Source organism: Suricata suricatta, chromosome 13 (genome assembly GCF_006229205.1).
Source record: "Suricata suricatta isolate VVHF042 chromosome 13, meerkat_22Aug2017_6uvM2_HiC, whole genome shotgun sequence".
Lineage (NCBI taxonomy): Eukaryota > Metazoa > Chordata > Mammalia > Carnivora > Herpestidae > Suricata > Suricata suricatta.
Window position 1 is genome coordinate 35,275,195 of NC_043712.1, and position 17,176 is coordinate 35,292,370.

At 38.7% G+C, this 17,176-nt stretch overlaps 1 protein-coding gene across 1 annotated transcript in view; it reads right to left on the minus strand.

The window, feature by feature from the left end:
- The window catches only part of RECK (reversion inducing cysteine rich protein with kazal motifs), an 84,466-nt gene that overhangs the window by 29,221 nt on the left and 38,069 nt on the right, over positions 1-17,176 (minus strand). The window contains exons 7-12 of the mRNA XM_029920932.1: positions 15,485-15,518; positions 13,170-13,367; positions 11,526-11,793; positions 9,214-9,393; positions 2,954-3,166; positions 1,395-1,531 (exon numbers count right to left, since the gene is read on the minus strand). Of these exons, the coding sequence (XP_029776792.1) occupies positions 1,395-1,531; positions 2,954-3,166; positions 9,214-9,393; positions 11,526-11,793; positions 13,170-13,367; positions 15,485-15,518 (1,030 nt within the window). The remainder of the gene's footprint in view (positions 1-1,394; positions 1,532-2,953; positions 3,167-9,213; positions 9,394-11,525; positions 11,794-13,169; positions 13,368-15,484; positions 15,519-17,176) is intronic.

Sequence of the window (17,176 nt, forward strand, 5' to 3'; positions counted from 1 at the left end):
CCTCCTGCACATATATTTCACTGTTCTAATAAAGTCTAGGCCAGTGGAGATACTAGTTTTGCTTACTTGATTTTAGGCCAGACTCAGATGTTAGGCTAATAAAGGCATCAGGGTTCTTGGAGTTCATCACATCCAGCCCAATCCTTTTTTAAACAGCAAAGCTGAGGCTGAAAGTGATCTGCTCAAAGTCACAGAGGTCTATATTCTAGCCAAGGCTCTCTTTTTTGCTATACGGGTCACGAAGGCTGAGGAACATAGTTTGTTAGCCTTAGGAAAATGTGGCCAATATCATTAGCTGCAAATCTAGCATCCACTCTTTTCTTTCTGCTCACTAATAACAGAACTCTAATTTTGCTTAGAGTGACAATGGGCCCACAGCTAAAAAGATCATCTTTCTTAGTTTCCCTTACAGCAAGGGTGGTCTTCCCTTACACTAGGATATGCTGGCTAGAGTTCCAGAAGCCATGGTGTGATGATAAAGTACCTCAAGTTACCTGATGATGGAAACCAAGCACTAAGGATGGTGTGGAAAGCAAAAGGAGCTCAGAGTCTGGATGGTGGAGCCACAGTAACAGCCTTGGACTAATTATTTCTGGGTTTTCTTTTACTGCTACCTGTGGTTCTGTTATTTGCAGTAGAACTTAGTCCTATCTGACACGGGAAAACAAAGAAACGAGAACAGGATCCAGGTCTGCCTTTCCAGCCAGCTCGGGACACAAATGCCCCCTGGCGGCAGCACAGACACTCCCCTGACCCTGACTACAGCATCTGGTATGTATACGGGTTCTGCTCATCATCCCTCTGGTTTCCGCCATGCATGGTCACCTCCTGCCAAGAAGCTCAGCTCCAGGATCCCTCAATGAGATACCAACTAATTCTTCTAGCTTTCCGCCTACCACTTGGCAGGAGTATTTCGGCAGAGACAAAAGACAAAAGTTCCACCTTCATGTACTAACCCAGACCGTCATGCCTTACTCCCTAGTTGGTGGGCCAGTCTCAGCCGATGCCTAGCTCAGGTACATTAATATTCTAATGACAAAAAGCTGAGGATTCTCTGGAGAAATTTCACTTCCTGGTCAAATCATGGCAAGGAGACAGCAATGATATGGAGCTGCTTTCTAAGAATGCTTGCTCCAAATTCACTGGTCAGAATTCCTGATTGATAATAGTTTATCACTTCCTCAAACTGATGAGATAATCACTTGTGCCTATATATTTTAAGATGACAATTCTTTCCAAGCCACAAAGACCAAGCAAGTAAGATTAGACTCTACAATTGAGACAGTATCAGTAAACCACACATTCTCAACAGACAGATGTTCATCCAAAGCAAACATGAAGGGCAGAGATAGAAGGGAGAAGTATTTGAAATCTAAAAAACACAAAGTACTTACTGAGGTATGTTTCCAAAGGTATACAATTCTCTAGGTCATCTGTAGGTGACAGAAGCTCACAAATACTTTCAGCTGTGTGGTCCTCGGGGAATTTGTTCTGGTCCCCACATTTCTTGAGAATCTCCACACAATCTGATCTTAGAAAGAAAAATACACACAAATTTGGGGTTGAAGGAATCTTCTCATCTTGTCTAATCAATATCAATCTGTTTCTGAAGCTTTCCAGAAGGTAAGTTCCAGAAGAATGTTTCACAATTGGTTAGATCAAAGTAATGGCAAGAGAAAACAGGAGTCATAGAAGACCTAACGTTGAATAGCAGTAAGTAATGTATTATGGTATCAAAGCCTCCCTAGCTTTCTCTTATCGGAGATCAAAGGCCTTGCTCAAATTTTACACTCATACAGTTACTACTATTGATGTGGCTTGTCCCTGTGTTTGAAAGGAAATTAAACTAAGCTTTTTGCAAAATCATACATCCTTTCTTTCAGGACTTTATCTTTGCTTGCTTTTTCCTCCCTCCCATGCTCCTTCCCTCGCTTTCTCTTTTTAAATATCTTTTTAGTTATCAACATTAAGGTGTTTGGCCTATAACAACTGGAAGTACACTACTTTAAAATGTTGTCAATCCTCAAAAGGGATTTGATTCCTTTTCTATAAATTTTCTATACCAAGAGTCTATAAATTTCCCACTGGTTGCCTCTAACTTGTCACCTAAGTCACCCCTCACTTTCCCCTTACTCAGGTCATCCCCAAGTCATGCCAGAGAATAGATCCGGATCTTGTTTAAGGTTGAAGTAATCTGCAATCAGTCATCAAGTGCCCAGCAGCACCAAGATGCACACCAACATCTTAGGGGCTGGACATCAACTTGGTTTTTAGAAAAGTTTTTTGGAAAAATAGATGCTTGAGGATCAGATGACATAGGTTACCATGTGGCCAACACTTCTGGTTTCACTCAGTACCGCAGCCCTCCTTACTTCATCCTGGATAGCCTGAGCAAACCACTCACAAAATATTGCTAGAAACAGGCCCGAGATAACCACATTCACTAATTCCTTCATTCGTCAAACAGTTACAGAGCACCTATTGTGAGTCGGGATTATGCTAATCACTGAAGAGGAGACAAAGAGGAAAGAGGAGACAAGAAAAAGGAGGCACAAAGAATAAACCCAAGGAGAGCCAAGTCTAACCAAATACAAGTATACAAAATAAAATACAAACAGAACTGGGTATTGAAAGTACTCACTAAAGGTTTCTGGAACTAAATTCCCGAAGAAACGTTCAAATAAAGATCTATAAAATTTTGTAGTAAGGATAGATTACTATTAGCTGGAGAAATCTGGGGCGGTTCCACGGGAATGAGGGGCTCAGAAACACAGGCAGCGGGCAAGTGGAGACAGAAAAGTATCTCAAGCAGAAGAGGAAAAAGTAGGGAAGCACTAGGCACGTGGGGGTGATGGGCACAGGGAAGGGATGGGAGGGAAACTCTAAAGATAGGCTGTGGTTTAGATCATGGTCTGAACAGGACTGGAGAGTCGTTATCATGAAAGAAACTTACTTGCAAATAATGCTTCCCCGGGATTTCCTGTGACAAGGTTTAATCTGCAGTGAACAAGCCACTGCTTTCCACATTTCCGGCTGGCACTTCTTAATGTCAAGAACAGGAATGTTGATGAACGGCATCTTTATGCTTCCTTTCTCCCACAGCTTCATGTCATTCATGGCTCCTTGATCTGACTGAGCATTACAACTCCTAAAAAGTTCTGTTGGCCTGAGCAAAAAAGGCCAGAATCGAGAGGCAATTATTTTCTAGAGAGGAGTAATGGGTAAAATCCTGACATATTAATGCAGCAGAAGAATCTGAGATTTTAAAATAAAGTACATACAGCACATCAAAGGATACCGGCTTTGAATGTATGGAGATTCAATGTAGACACATTAAGATTTTGACTGCATCTTTCCTTTTTAATACAAGTTAAAAACTTAAACGCTCTGTATGGGGCTATCATCTCTAGACTGTATTATTTCTTTCATATTACACAATAAATGAGTCCAAGTTTTAAAAACTGAGGTGCAATTTATAAAAAGAAAATACACAAATGGGACAGATGATAGCTATGCTTGTGGTGAACAGGACATAACGTATAAACCTGTCAAATTACAAAGTTGTAGACTTGAAACTAATGTAGCATTGTGTCAACTATACTAAAAACATAATAAAATATGCACAGATTTTCTAAGTACAGATTGGTGTGATCTGGCAAATGTGTACATTCACACAAACACATGCAAACCAAGTAAGGAGCATTTCCATCATGTCAGAAAGTTCCCCTGAATTCCTGTCCAGTCAATGCCTCCCCACTGACGATACCCCAGAGGCACCTCCATTCCCACTTTGATCACCACATATTAATTCTGCCATTCTAGAACTTTATGTAAATGATAACATACCGTGTGTACTCTTTGGGGCCTGGTGTCTTTGACTAATCAATTTTTTAAGATTTACCTGTGTTATGTATATTGTAAGTTGTTTGTTTCCTTTTATTGTTGAGTAGCATTCCATTAATAAACGTACCACAATTTGTTTATCCTGGTAGTTCTCACACTTTGGATCTCAGGACCCACTTACCCTCTTAAAATTACTGTATTCTCAAAACGTTTTTGTTTATGTGGGTTATAATCACCAATATCTATGACATTATAAATCAAAACACCTTTTGATTCAGAGTTTCTAATTCATTTAAAAGGATAATAAACCCATTACATGTAAGAAATAACATTTTTATGAAAAATAACTATATTTTTCAAAACAAAACTAAAATTAGTGAAAACAGGACTAGTTCACAGTTTTGAAAATCGCTTTAATAAAAAAATCTCTTCTATTAGTCTCTGGCTTAATAAAAGACTGCTGGATTTTCATATCTTCTCCTGACTTTAATCTGTTGTTACATCACATGTCTTTTTTTTTTTTTTTTAAGTTTATTTATTTATTTTTGGGAGGGAGAAAGAGAATATGGGAGGGACCGAGAGAAGGAGAGAGAGAATCCCAAGCAGGCTCCGTGCCGTTAGTGCGGAGCCTAATGCAGGGGTTGTACTCATGAACCGTGAGATCATGCCCTGTGCCGAAATCAAGAGTTGGTCACTTAACTGACTGAGCCATCCAGGCACCCCAGTTACACTGCATGTCTTACAGCACTGGGAAAACTCTTTTGTTCGCTCTTGGGAGAATGAGAGTGAAAAAAGCAGATTGCAGCTTAGTGTTACTATCAAGAGTTTTGATCTCACAGGGCTTGGGGACCGTGGACCACACTTTAAGAAATGCTCATTTATTTGTTCACCTGTTTATAGACAAAAAGTTTTTTTCCAGTTTTCATGTCTCTTGATGGCTACAAATGGCATTTTTGGGTCGTAACTTTCTAAGAAACTGACAAACTATATTCCAAAGTGGTTACACCATTTTACACTCTAAGCTGCAATGTATGAAAGTACCAGGCACTTTACATGCTTGTCAGTCTTTTTTAGTTGTAAATGTGGTTTTAAAAATTGCATTTTGCTGATGATCAGTCACACTGAACACCTTTTCATGTACTAATTGCCTATTTGGGGATCTTCTTCTGTGACGTATCTTTCTAGCTACTTGCCCTTTTTAGAAAAAGTTGAGTTATAAGGATTCTTAATATATTCTGGGTATAAGTCCTGCTTCAGATATATGTATTACAAGTACTTTCTTCCAGTTTATGGTTTGTCTTTCCATTTTCTTTTCTGTTTTTAATTTTTTTAAGTTTATTTATTTTGAGAGAGAGAGCGAGCGAGAGAGAGTAGGCAAGTGGGGAAGGGGCAGAGACGGAGACAAAGGATCCCAAGCAGGGTGTGCACCACCAGCACAGAGCCTGATGCAGGGCTTGAACTCAGGGACCAAGAGATCATGATGTGGCCAAAGTCAGATGCTTAACCAACTGAGCGACTCTGGTGCCCCTGCCTTTTCATTTTCTTAGTGGTGTCTTTTGATGAGCAAAATTTAAAAAAATTTTAAATTTATTTAACTAAAATATTTTACTGGGATATAATTTACAAAGAATATAATGCACAGATCTTGAGAGTTCAGTTTTGAAATTTATATTCATCCAGGTAATCAAAATGCCAGACAAGATATAGAATATTTCTATCACTGCACAGAGTTCCCTTATGCCCACCTCCAGCCAATTTCCTCTTCCAGAGGCAGTACCTTTCTGATTTTTATCCTCATAGGTTACTTTTGCCTATACTTGGTCCTCATATATATAGAATTATAAAGCCTTTATTTTATATTGGGCTTTTTTCATTCAACATAAGACTTATCCATATTTTGGGGTTTATTAGTAGCTTGGCTTTTTCCTTGCTGTATACTATTCCATTGTTCAGATACACCATGATACGCTCTTTCATTCTCTTCTTGATGTGCATTTTATTTTTCCTCAAATTCTGGGTTCTTATGAATAAGGTTGCTATATAAGTCTTTTTTGGAATTAGATTTTCATGTGTCTGGGTAAATGCTTCAGAAGGGGATTGCTGGGTCACAGACTTGACTTTTTAAGACACTGCAAGGAAATTCTCCAAAGTTCTTAAACCATCTTATATTCCCAGCAGGGAAGTAGAGAGCTCCACCTGCTTCACATGTTATCAGTTTTTTTTTAATGTTTATTTATTTTTGAGAGAGAGAGAGACAGAGAGAGAGACAGTGCGTGCTTGTGAAAGAGAGCGGGGGAGGAGCAGAGAGAGAGAGGGAACACAGAATCTGGAGCAGGCTCCAGGATGACAGTGCAGAGCCTGATGCAGGGTGTGAACTCACAAATTGTGAGATCATGACCTGAGCGGAAGTGGGACACTCAATCAACTGAGCCACCCAGGAGCCCCGATTGGTGGTCTTTAAATTTTAGCTATTCTAATGGGTATGAGGAGGCATCTCACTGAGCTATTAACTTGCATTTTGCATAAATAATGACAAAGAACTTTTTCATATACTCAAATGGCTATTTTGATGTCATCTTTGGTAAAAAACCCTTGACATTTTTTTTTGCCCAGTTTTAAAATTGGGTTGTTTAGTTTTTTATTATGAGGTTGTAAGAGTTATTTATATATTTTGGTTACAAGTCCTTTGTCAAATGTGTGTGAGTGTGTACATGTGACACTGAATATTTTTTCTCAGCTTGTGGCTTGCCTTTTCAAATTTTAAATGATGTCTTTTGGTGAACAAATGTTTACAGTTGAACCATAACTCATTAATTTTTTCTTTTATAGTTGGTACATTTTGTCTCCTGTCTACAAAATCTTTGCCTCCAGCCAGATTGTCAAGATATTCTGCTATGTTTTCTTCTAGATGCTTTATATTTTCAGCTTTTATGTTGTGTTCTATGACCCACCTTAATTTTTGTGTATGGTGGATAGAGGTTCACAGGTTCTTTTTTTTTTCCATATACACATTCAACTGTTCCAGCACTGTTTATTGAAGAGATGTCTCTTTTTGCATTGAAACACCTTGCTGCCTTTGTTCAAAATCAATTTACTGTGTGAGTCTATTCTTGACTCTGTGTTTTGTCCTACTGATCCATTTGCCCAAACTTATGCCAATTTACACTGCTTTAATTTTTGGTGCTTTATATTAAGTTTTGAAGTCAGGTAATAGAAGTTCTGCAAATTTGTTATTTTTTGAAAATTCTTTTAGCTATTCTAGGTTCTTTGTATTTTCATTTGAATTTCAGAATTAGCCTGGTAATTTCTATTTTATTTTTTTTAAATTTTTTAATGCTCATATTTTTGAGAGAGAGAGAGCGAACAAGCAAGCAAACAGGGGAGAGACAGAGAGAGAGGGAGAGAGAGGGAATCACAAAATTCAAAGCAGGCTCCAGGCTCTGAGCTGTCAGCACAGAGCCCAACGTGGGGCTCAGACTCTCAAAGCATGAGATCATGACCTGCGCTGAAGTCAAATGCTTAACCAACTGAGCCACCCAAGCGCCCTTGGGTTGCTGAGTCGGTTATGCACCCAACTTCAGCGCAGGTCATGATCTCGTGGTTCAGGAGTTCAAGCCCTGCGTCAGGCTCTGTGCTGACAGCTCAGAGCCTGCAGCCTGCTTCAGGATACTGTGTCTCCCCTTCTCTTTGCCTCTCCCCTGTCGCATTCAGTCTTTCTCTCCTCAAACAAACATAAGTAAACATTAAAAATATTTTTAAAAATTTAAAAATAAAAATCCTGTTGGAATTTTGATTGGGATTGCACTGAATCTAGAGATCAGTTTCAGGAGACAACATCATAACAATATTGAGTCTTCTAATTCATGAACATGGGAGCTCTCTCCATTTATTTACTGTCTTTAATTTCTCTCTGCAGAGTTTTCTGGTTTTCAGAATATAATTCCTATATGTTTTTGTCAAATTTATCCTAAGTATATCAGGTTTTTTGATGCACATGTATACATTTGTATTTTTAAAATAAATTTCATTTTCCAGTTGTTTGTTACTAACATACAGGAATATAACTGGGTTTTGTATGTTAACCTTTATCCTCTGGTTTTGTTAAATTCAAGGATTTAAGGGGAGTTTGGAGATTTTGGGGCATCTCCTTTTGTGGTTCCCACCTCTCTGGGGTTTTCTACTCCCGCAGGTAGCCAAAACAGCAGTCCCAAACTCTGATCTCTAACTCCTCTACCCAAGACTGCTGCTTTCTGTTTCAATTATTTATGCCTCTACCCAAGACTGCTGCTTTCTGTTTCAATTATTTATGCAAGGAGACTGAGTGAGAGTACCCATGAGGGAAAACTGGAGATGTAGCACTCATGCAGGGTGGTTTCTACCTGTCCTGTTTTTGGTTCCTTTCTAATGCCTTCAAAACAATAGTTGGGTGGGTTTTTTTTTTTTTTAATATTTTGTACAGAGTTCATAGCTGGTACTTGTAAAAGTATTAGTCTGACACAAACGGCTCCACCATCCCCAGAAGCTAGAACTATGCGTCTAAGTTTAACTTCAAACATTTCATAGATTTCAAATTTCCTCAATCTCTAAGCCAAGTCCTTATTGGCTAACACTCTATTACCAGCTGTAAAGATCTCTCAATTTTCTTATTGAAATAATATTCTGAATACTTTTAAAAGAATGGGATTTGTGTTCCTTTGAACCCTCTTCTGGCCCAACTGAATGATTTTTTTTTTTCCTCTTTGCCCTCCTGGTCTCCAGGCTGCAGCTCACAAAACCAGCCCCTCTCATTTAGAAACTCTCTCTGGCTTCCCGAGAGGGTGTTCACTAGGCTTTCGGATGTCTTTTTGTTTTCTTCACTGCTTGTTCAGCCATTCAGTTTTGGGCCCTTGTTTTTCTGACCACACTTGATACCCCAAGAAAATACAAGTAGGTTAAGAAAATATTTTTCTATGAAATAGGGAACTCACTGAGTGAGACCTTCAACCACCCCGAAGGTCCTTCAAAGTAAACTATTCACAACAGGGCACTTGGATGGCCAAATTGTTCACAGAGATTTATTCTGCAGTAAATTGCTTTTACTGGCTGTGTAATAGAAATAGAAAAGACCGGTAGACTGAAGAGAGAGAAGATTCTTTGAATTCTAAACGCTTTAAGTATCTCTAGTCTAGTCTAGTCTTGAAGTGCTCCCTTTCCCAGAGGTGATGTAGTAGACGGGTTATAGCATTTAAAGATGAATTCATAAAGAAATGCTACTTCCATCTAACTTAGCATCCGAGTAAAAATCAGTGTCAAGTGGCCTTTCCAATTACTTGAAAACAAGATAATTAATGATAAAATCCTTCCATTCCACGTACAATAATTTGCACCTACCTGTTGTTAAAATTAGTACAGTAAGTAAGATTTCTACAGCCCAGTTGGCAAGGTTCCCGGACATCTGCTAAACAGGTCAACATGGACACTTCCACTGGATTATATTCACAAAAGCGATCAAACTCTTGCCAACTCTGTGTATTGCCCCAGCTCATGCTATAAAGTTTCGTGCACAGTTCCCTAAAACAAAGGCACAAATGTAGAAACACAGGTGAACCAAATGAATAAATCGTTTAGAATATGAATAAGAAGAAAGTATACAACCCAAAAGACTAAAATGTATCTCCTAGAATTTAGAGCCATAAACAGAGCTTCTCCATGAAAATGTTAGCCTTCTTTTACTATCCATCTCTTTCCTTTCTGCCATGGTTGCTACAAAGCTCAGTGCTAAATGTAATGTTTAATTATAGTACTTGTACATTCTTATTCTTGGCACAATTATTTCTTCTATTTCTGACCCCTCTTTTACCTTTAAAGTAAGACATATTGTTATCTATATTTATGTTCCAATTACAGGATGTAAAACTGTGACACGGTCCTCAGACTTAAGAAGCTTTACAGACTTAGGGTTCACTAGTTTCTCCCTGAAAAATTACCCCAAAGTCACTTATATTCCTTAAGATATACCAAGATAGTCTACATGTAAAGACTTACGAATTCCAAAGCTCCTATATACTATTGTAGTTAACACATGACAATCTTATCTGTAGTGCTTGATAAGATTACACAGCAACTTGACTACATGCATATAACTAAAATAATATCAGTACCATTTCCAAAGTGCCTCACATTAGTTTAACTTTTAAAATTTACAAATATAATAAAAAATGTAAAAAACCATAATGCATATCATATAAAATTTAATACTACCAAAATACACAAAGTCATAAGCAAAAATTCTCCACTCCTGCCACATTTTATTTGACTCTCATAATTAACTCTTTGAGGAGGAAGTCCTGACTTTTATAAGTTTATTCATTCACGCTACTGATTTTTACTGAGTGCTTATTTTGTGTTAGGTCCTGTTCAAGGCATTGGATATTCAGTGGTAAATAAGAGAGACGAGGTCTCTGCTTGCAATGGAGCTCACACATCATAGAGATAAAGAAGCTGGGATCAAGTTCTGTTAGGTACTTTTGAGCAGGAAGCCAGTCCTTTCTCTAGCCTTTAACTTTCTCTGTGACCTTGGACAGACTGTTTAATAACATCTCAGAGTTAGTTTTCTATATATAAGCAGGAATTACACAGCTGACACCTACCATAAGGTAACACAATCATCTTTTAAGGTTTCATGAAGAGAAAATAAGATGGAAATAAACCATAAAAACCTTACATCAAGGTAAGGCAGGACAAAGTGTTTTTTAGTGAAGTTCTTCTAGGATGACACAGAGATTCCAATCTCCAGTGGCGTTAGGGCATAACCCTTTTAAGGACATTCAAAGAATTACTCAGCATCCCCCCCATAAATATATTTATTAATGCCTATCAGCAATCCAATTTCCTTAATTACAGGACCAACTTAACCTCTCTTTATGAACGTCTGTTAATTTTCTTTGGATATTCTCCAGGTTTTTAAAAATATCTTTGGTAAAGTTTGATGAGCTATTCTAGCCACAATTGTTACGAAGTTCCATTTAGAACCACAGAAAAGACTGTTTCACTCCTGGTAGGTGACCTTCATTTCAGGATGTTCTAGTAATACGTACTTTCTTTTCATCTAAAATCTCCCTAATAAAGCAAACTTCTATTTTACCTGGGTTCTACAACAACCTTAGTAATCTCCATTTATTCTTGTCTATAGATTGTTTCTTCCATCTTAAATCTGTATTGTTAATCTTTTATCCCTAAGCATACCATCTAAATGAATGCCAGTATACTGCCCTCTACCTTTGGGTGGAAGTGCCAACAGAGATCATTCACCAATATATGCAAAAGGTTGGCTAATGTTCAAAGTTTCATAATTTAACAAAGAGAATATCCCTCAGATGCTAGATCAAAACATCTTTTAAACTGTTAGCTTACTTAACGATAACCTTGGGGGTACAGTCCAAATTACATCATCTTTAAATAGTTACTGCCCTGCCAACCTAAACCTCTATACCCCCAAACACAGTTCTTTTGGCACTTGATGTTCAAAAAAAATGTTTTCTATAAACGACACTCAATAAGTATTTGCTAGATAAAAGAGTATGTATCTTCTCAACTCTTTAGTCTATACAATGCAAGAATATAACATACATTTGCTAGACTTAAAATCACAAATTAAAATGCTACTTTCTACTGGTTTTAATGAAAGAAAGTGAGATACTGACCTACATGTTGAAGTGTTTGCTTTAGAACAACAATGCAATTTAGCCCCATCCAGGCCTGTAGAGGGAGGAGGATGAAGAGTGACTCCGGGGTGAACTGACTGTGAACTCTCAAGAAAGCACTGCCACAGAGGATCCTGAGGCAAAGGCTGAGTTTTACAACCCTCGATGAGGCCATCAACAATCTCCATTTCTGTCTTCTTAGACATCAGAATTCTCTTGCAGGCACTCTGGCAAGCATGGTCTTCAGCTCTGTCACAGCAATATAAACCTACATTTTCAGAATATATGGGGCTTAATTAGCTGATTTCATGTCACGCACTGTCCAAAACAGAAGAACGTGGCGGTGTACTGGAAACACTACTACCGAATCACATGTCAGTATCCGCAGTGCACGGGGCCTACCAAATTCTCTCTCCGTTACTCGGCAGCACACCAAATAACTGAAGGTGGACTAGGTATTTATTTGCAGAATTCACGACAGCCCCCAATCATGGGCTCTTTAGTATCAATCCTACATCAGTGAAAGGTCATCTTGTCCTACACCTAAGAAGCCTGTACGTGCAAAGTATCTTAAGTTCCTGGAAAAGTACTACAGACTAAACTGGAATTTCATGCTAGAAGCAATGGCCTAAAAGGGCTTATATTCTTGACAAAATGAGAGAGAGGAATAATTTCAATAGCAAAACCCACAAACACCATATTTCATGACACTGTGGGATATAAAGGTCTTATTTATCCATACAAGTTAACTAATCTAAGTTGTAATTTAAATAATGCAACAGCAAACTCTGACAAAATATCAGTTTCCTTCTGCCTTTAATTTTCTATAAAGAATCAGAAAATAAAAGCACTTCCAACCAGATTATAGAATTCAGAAAGGGTTCTTTGTTTTTAATTTATTTTTTTAATGTTTGTTTATTTTTGAAAGAGAGACAGAGAGACAGAATGTGAGTGGAGGAGGGACAGAGAGAGAGAGGGAGACACAGAATCCGAAGCAGGCTCCAGGCTCTGAGCTGTCAGCACAGAGCCCAACATGGGGCTCGAACCCATGGACTGTGAGATCAGGACCTGAACTGAAGTCGAACACTCAACCGACTGAGCCACCCAGGCACCCCAGTATATAAACATACTTTTTTCTTTATTTGAGTTACATGGTATTGTTATTATACGGACATATAAGTTATTTCATCAATTTAAATCAATACCCTATTGATGGGTATTTGGGTTATTTCTAATTTTTCTTTATTGCCATCAGTGTTGTAGCAAAAATTTTTTACATGCGTAGATAGATTTTTGTAAATTTATGAGTTTTCTTGAAGGAGGATTCTGAAAAATGGAATTCCTAGGTTAAAAGGTGTAATCATTTGAAATTCTTAACTCCCTTTTAAAATATCCAAACCAATGAATTCTCCCACCCCCAGAAACAAAGAGTGTAGTGCTTGCTTCCTCATACCCTTGACAGCCCTTTCTTTCTTGGCACCTTTCAGCTGTGGTCATAAAATCCAATCTGTCAAATCTAAACACCAAAGGAAGTCTGGTGTTTCCCAAATGACGGAGACTGCAGACATCTACAAGAACTTCCTTCCTTTTTACAAATGATTTTCTCAAACATTGAGACAAGAGGAGTATGTCCATTTTACTTACTATCTGTTGGGTTCCTCATCGGATAAGATTGGGTATAGTTGTTGACACAGTGTATTAACTGTGGACTAATCGAGGCACAATAGTTTTCCACTGCTTTGATCTGAGATGGGCCGGGAGAAGAGTCTGTTCGGAAGATGGCTTGGCAGTACTCTCGGCAGTTCGTGTGATGGCCTGCGTAACCGCAGCAAACCGAGCCCACTGAGGGGGAAGAAAGGACAGGATGTTGGCATGGAAACAGCTATTTGCTGACAAGAAAGCATCATAATATTGATAGAACAACATGTATCTTTTTGGACTGGAGAAATAAAACCATGCCGCAGTAGACAACTGCTTTAAGTCAGCACTGCTCCCGGAGTCGCCGTGAGGACACTCAGGTGCTCACTGGTACGAGAACGTCTTATATACAGTCCGGTGATTCTCAGCAGAAGCAGTACACTCCTGCGGGAGATTATGGAGACGCGTGGAAGTGTTTTTGGTTTTCCTGATGACTCGGGGAACTACTGCTGACATTTAGGGCTTGGGGACACTGCTCTGAGGTGTGCAGGGCAGTTTTACACAGCCCAACTGTCTCCAAAAATGCTAATACTGCCCATGCTGAGAACCAGTAGAACAGCTTCTTTCCATGTTAGACTTGTGGAGATTCATGAACAAAGCAAGGCAAACAAAACCAAAATAAAACAAGACCCCTTTGGAGGTTTTATAAAACAGAACCACTAAAAACTAAGAGATATCAGGCTCATTTCATTAATTTGACACTTATATAACTGTAGATCTTGACAAAAATCTCCAAAGTTCTGTTCTATTTGAACATCTCCAATAGTATGCCTAAGTTGAACCTCCCAACTGATGTGACTCGCTTTAATACTGAAAAGTAAAACTCGTATTTGAAATACATTTCTTGATATATTTTTAGAAATCAAGCAGGGGACCATCTCAGGTATCTGGGAAGAGCTAGATGAGTGGCTGTGGGTACAGATGTGGGACTCACACTGGAGAAGAAAACGAGGCTCTCACAGGAGAGGCTGGGGGTGGCGCTCTGTGGGAGGCTGAAGGGAACCAAGATGGAGGTATGGCAGGAAATAGGTAAGAGAAAGGCAGGTAGGAAAACTCTGATAATTACTAGAGGTTATGGAGGAACCAGAATCAGGTTTCTGGTGAATTCCACAGACCAGGGAATGATCAGGGAATCCAAGCAACTTCCAGAAATAATAACAATGATAAAACTATGCATAAATTAAACTAGGACTGAACTGAACTTGGTTTCCTGTACCAGGAAACAGTTTCATAATTATTGTGCCACCTGTTTTTAACTTATAATTACTACTTACTGTGCTCATTTCTGAACTGTTTAATTTCAACACAAAGAATAATTAATCACTACATTTATCACTGTTAACCTTAGTGAGGATAAACTGAGGGATGTGGGGGGGAGCAAAATACTGAGGACAGAAGAGATAAGTGAGAATAAGCCAAGGATGCCCATCTTCAGATTCCTCCATGAGGCTGGCTTCCTCACTGCTGTGGGAGGACAGAGATTATATGCAGCACTATCTGGGAAACTGTGAATTAAACCGTAGTTCGAGAGGGTTAGAAGACAAAGTGTAGCCAGCTAATGTTTCTTATTATACTTTGATAGACCGAACTGCCAAGCTAATCCAAACAACCCTTCTGTTCCTCAGCTGTGTTTTCCCAACTGTAACTGCCCTCATCACTCCCTTCACCTGAGATGCCCTTCTTCCCATCTCCACGGTCATATCCTGTCCCTCCCCAAGGCTAGCTCAGCTACCAACTCCATGAAGCCACCTCTAAAACCCCAGCAGGATGTGATCCCTCCTTCCTCTGAACTCCTGCAGCACTTTTGTCAGGGACACTAGCCCATATCTTCTATGTTCTAGAGTTTTTTGTGCAGGGGTTGTGTCCTCATATGCGTGTGTGTCTGCACAGAGCAAGCAGTCAGTAAATGTCTGCTGAATGAACTGAGAGGCAGCCCTCGGCAAGTGCTACACTGTCTGACCTGGGAATGCTTAATTTCTGCATATGATCCTATTCATTCAAGTGGGGCATGATATTCCCATCTAACAGTAGTATCTGCTTTGTAAATCTGCATTTAAGACACAGCAATTGTCATAATTCATGAATGGCCTGGGCACCCCAGAGGAAAGAGCCTATGAGAACGCTGCTGGGCCTACAGGCGGCTTACTAACGGCCCACGTCATAATGTCAGGTCTTGGCAATACTTCTAACAGCAAAATCGTACTCTGTGAACTGTGTTTTGCTCCTTGGACTGCTCGTATAACCATTGGCAAAATACTTACTTTCATTTCTGCTAATGCAACTGAAAAGAGCATTCTGCAAATTAAAGAAAAACAAACAAATTAACCACCACGCAGAATTTCTAATTTTATTCCACTTTATGGTTACATGGAAATCAGAATATCAAGCTATTTAATTCTTCTCCAAATCCAAGGCTGAAGACGAAGAAACTGAGACAGCACCCTGGTGAAAAAAGAAACCACCTTCTAACACCTACTGCGGGTCAAAGTCCTCATCTTGAGCCATGAGCTGATCATGTTATAACAAACCACATTTTGTAAAGCTGCACCTGTGTGTATATGTGGGGGTGACCTACAGTGTATTAATCTCAATTATTTCTTGGCATATATAAGAGAGCTCCCAGAAGATAATATAACGGGCATTTAGGGAAATAGAGATTTCACATAACCACTGCATTTTAGAGTTGAAAGGTCCTTAGAGATCATCCCTAATTATTCTCAAACATGGCCAAGCACTAGAATCACCTGGGCTTTGTAGGCCTTACTCTGCACTTAACAGGATCAGAATCTGGGAATGAGCCACAGAAATCCACATATTAAGGCTTCCAAGGTGATTCTTACGTAATTATTGAATCACTATATTTTACTCCTGAAACTAATATTAACATTGCTTGTTAATTACAAAGAATTAAAATAAAAAATAAACAGATGATTCTTATGTAGCTCCCCTGGGAAGTTGGTGGGGGGTGGTTCTCTACCATTTTAAAGATGAACAAACCGTTTCCTCATCAGAGGGGAAACTGCCTCAGGTTATGGAGCAAGTCGAGCAGATCATGAGACTACAATTAGTATTTCTAGGGTTCTTAGATCACTGTTCAGAAAATATCACACTATGTTAAAGTCACTGTAAGCAAAATAAGAGGTAAAACAAGACAAAAACAAAAATTCCATGTTCAAAGCCATGTGGATATTCAGAGCTTATCAGCTATGATTAGTATCTTTCTAGTAGAAGAGAATGAATTCCTAAAAGAAATAATATGGGCATAAATAAAAGGTAGATGGAAATCAAGTGCTCTTATAGTTGAACAGGGATGACTTTGGCTTTTAGTTGTAGCTAAATCACAAGCCAGCTACGTGATCTGGACTTTTAAAAGGACCAGTTTTACTGACATTTAAAATCTACCTTCAAGGAACCATTTATGTAGTTGTGTGAAGCTATACTACATTCATTTTCTCCACTAAATAATATTTTATTGTAGAAATAAACCATACTTGATTTATCCATTTAAAGCAAAACAAAACAAAACAAAAAGTAAAAACCCAGGCCTCACAGATAAGGGCTAATGAATTCATCCAGTATGAATTCTTTCTGCTAGGAACTTATCAAGCAATATGAGGAGTGAAATGTAAACATTCTTGGTGTTCTTTAATACTCATTTCTAGATCTCTCTTCATTTATGTTTCTTTGACTTTTCAACTACCTGTTACAGATAGCCATTTATTTTGGTTCAGTGGTTTTAAGAATACTTTCCATAAAATGATCTAAATCAATATTAGAAAGCAATCTGCTACCAACTTTCCAACCCCCTTTGATTCTCATTGCCTTTCTCTTTCCAATAAACTGGTTGTTCTTTTGGGTTTGGCTCTTTTGACCTTGTACTTGAAGGAGTGCATTTATTATCTTGGTGGCCATCCTGGGCCGCATGGCCTGATCTCTAGTTTTGATATTCTTCC